The sequence below is a fragment of the Pterocles gutturalis genome, unplaced genomic scaffold, assembly GCF_000699245.1.
Source record: "Pterocles gutturalis isolate BGI_N339 unplaced genomic scaffold, ASM69924v1 scaffold7159, whole genome shotgun sequence".
NCBI classification, from domain to species: domain Eukaryota; kingdom Metazoa; phylum Chordata; class Aves; order Pterocliformes; family Pteroclidae; genus Pterocles; species Pterocles gutturalis.
The window spans coordinates 1,647-3,165 of NW_010133083.1; the positions used below are offsets into that span (position 1 = coordinate 1,647).

At 61.3% G+C, this 1,519-nt stretch overlaps 1 protein-coding gene across 1 annotated transcript in view; it reads right to left on the reverse strand.

Moving 5' to 3' along the window:
- Positions 1-1,440, reverse strand: part of LOC104467338 (histone-lysine N-methyltransferase EZH1) — a gene marked incomplete at its 5' end in the record, with an annotated part of 2,631 nt that extends 1,191 nt beyond the window's left edge. Inside the window, 3 exons of the mRNA XM_010081079.1 lie at positions 36-122; positions 725-912; positions 1,315-1,440. Of these exons, the coding sequence (XP_010079381.1) occupies positions 36-122; positions 725-912; positions 1,315-1,440 (401 nt within the window). The remainder of the gene's footprint in view (positions 1-35; positions 123-724; positions 913-1,314) is intronic.
- Positions 1,441-1,519: the final 79 nt, after the last annotated feature.

Consider the following 1,519-nt stretch of genomic DNA (forward strand, 5'->3'; position numbering starts at 1 on the left):
CCAGCGCAGCGCCCAGCACGGGCAGGAGCACTGACCTCACCGCAGTACTCGGAGATGAACTCGTTCTTCTGCACAGACTCCTTGATGAAAGTCCCCCAGCCGGCGACATCCGATGGTGCCAGCTGCCAGCAACAGATGCTGCAGCCGAGGTCAGAAGGACACGGTTACGGTCGGCCCACCGCCCCCAGCCTTGGATCACTCCCCGAAAGCCGCAGGGAAGAGCTCTGGGCTGCCCAGCACCGCTGCACACCGTGGGGTTCGGGCAGCACCCAGAACAGCCGCACTTGGAGCCCCCAGAGCGTGGGCCAAGGGACTCCATGGAGCACAGGGACCCCATGTCTGTCCGGGAGCCCCCGGGTTGAGGCAACACTCGGCTCCCTGCAGACTGACACATCGTGGCTGCACATTACCTGACACCCACCCATTTACATCTTTCTCTGAACTTTGGTCTTTTTCGTGTGCAGTCCCTTGCCCTGAGCAGCAGAACTGAAGACCTGACCTTTCTCTGGAGTCACTTTCTACCCCCCCTTGCTCTCACCCTTCTCCTGTAACTCCCGTCTCCCCACCTCCACATGCATAATCCAAACTCCCGTGCTACAGAAGCTGGGAGCAGAGCAGCTTCTCTTCCAGACTTACTGGGGAAGCAGTGGGGGGCTCGCCCCGCCTCTCCCTCACAGCAGGAGCCCCCCGGCTCTACCCCGGGGCAGCCCTGGAGCCACGCTGCTGTCAGTACCTTTTTGAGGCCCCGCTGGATGCTGCAGTTCTTGCAGGAGACCACCTTGCAGTCCCAGTGCTCCGAAGCCCCGCAGGTCAGGCAGAGGTCCGGGTCGCACTCCCGCACGGCCAGGTAGCACGGGCACTGCTTGGTGTTGCACTGGGTTTTACAGCGGCAGCCGGGGAAGCGGTTCTGACCTGCAGCAACACGGCCCACAGCACTGAACCACGAGGGTTTCCAGAGAACAGAGGGGCTGCGCAGCGCCCCTGCCCCCCAGAAGCTCCCCCCAAGCCAGGTCTCTTGGGGCTAATTATGAAAATAAACTACTCGGACAATATAAACATAACCCATCAGTACATAGAATCCTGGAGCCCGAGCTGGCTCCCTGCCACCCCGCAGTCCTTCCAGCCCCAAGCTGTGTCATACCCCCGAACAAATCCACCCTCGGCAGCCCCGCCGACGTGGGCAGGTGCGGTTATCCCGCTGCAGAGCTGGGCACGGCAGGCAGGTCTCCAGCGACGCCCAGCTCTGTGCCCTCCCCCAGGCTGTGCCCAGAGATCTGCTGCTTTCCTGCCTGACAGCGCTGGGTTTCTCCTTACAGTCAGGGTTGCACTGGCAGAACTTCTCGCAGAAATTCTGAGTCATGATGCAGGGGCAGGAGCTGTCACAGGGGTGCTCGGGGTGGTCGCAGGGCTGGTAGTTGTACACCTGGGTGGGTGAATTATCTGGAACAAGAGGAGAAATGCCTGGATTAGAAGCTGCACGTTGCGGAAACATGGAAAAGCAGCTCGCCCAGGGCTCTGG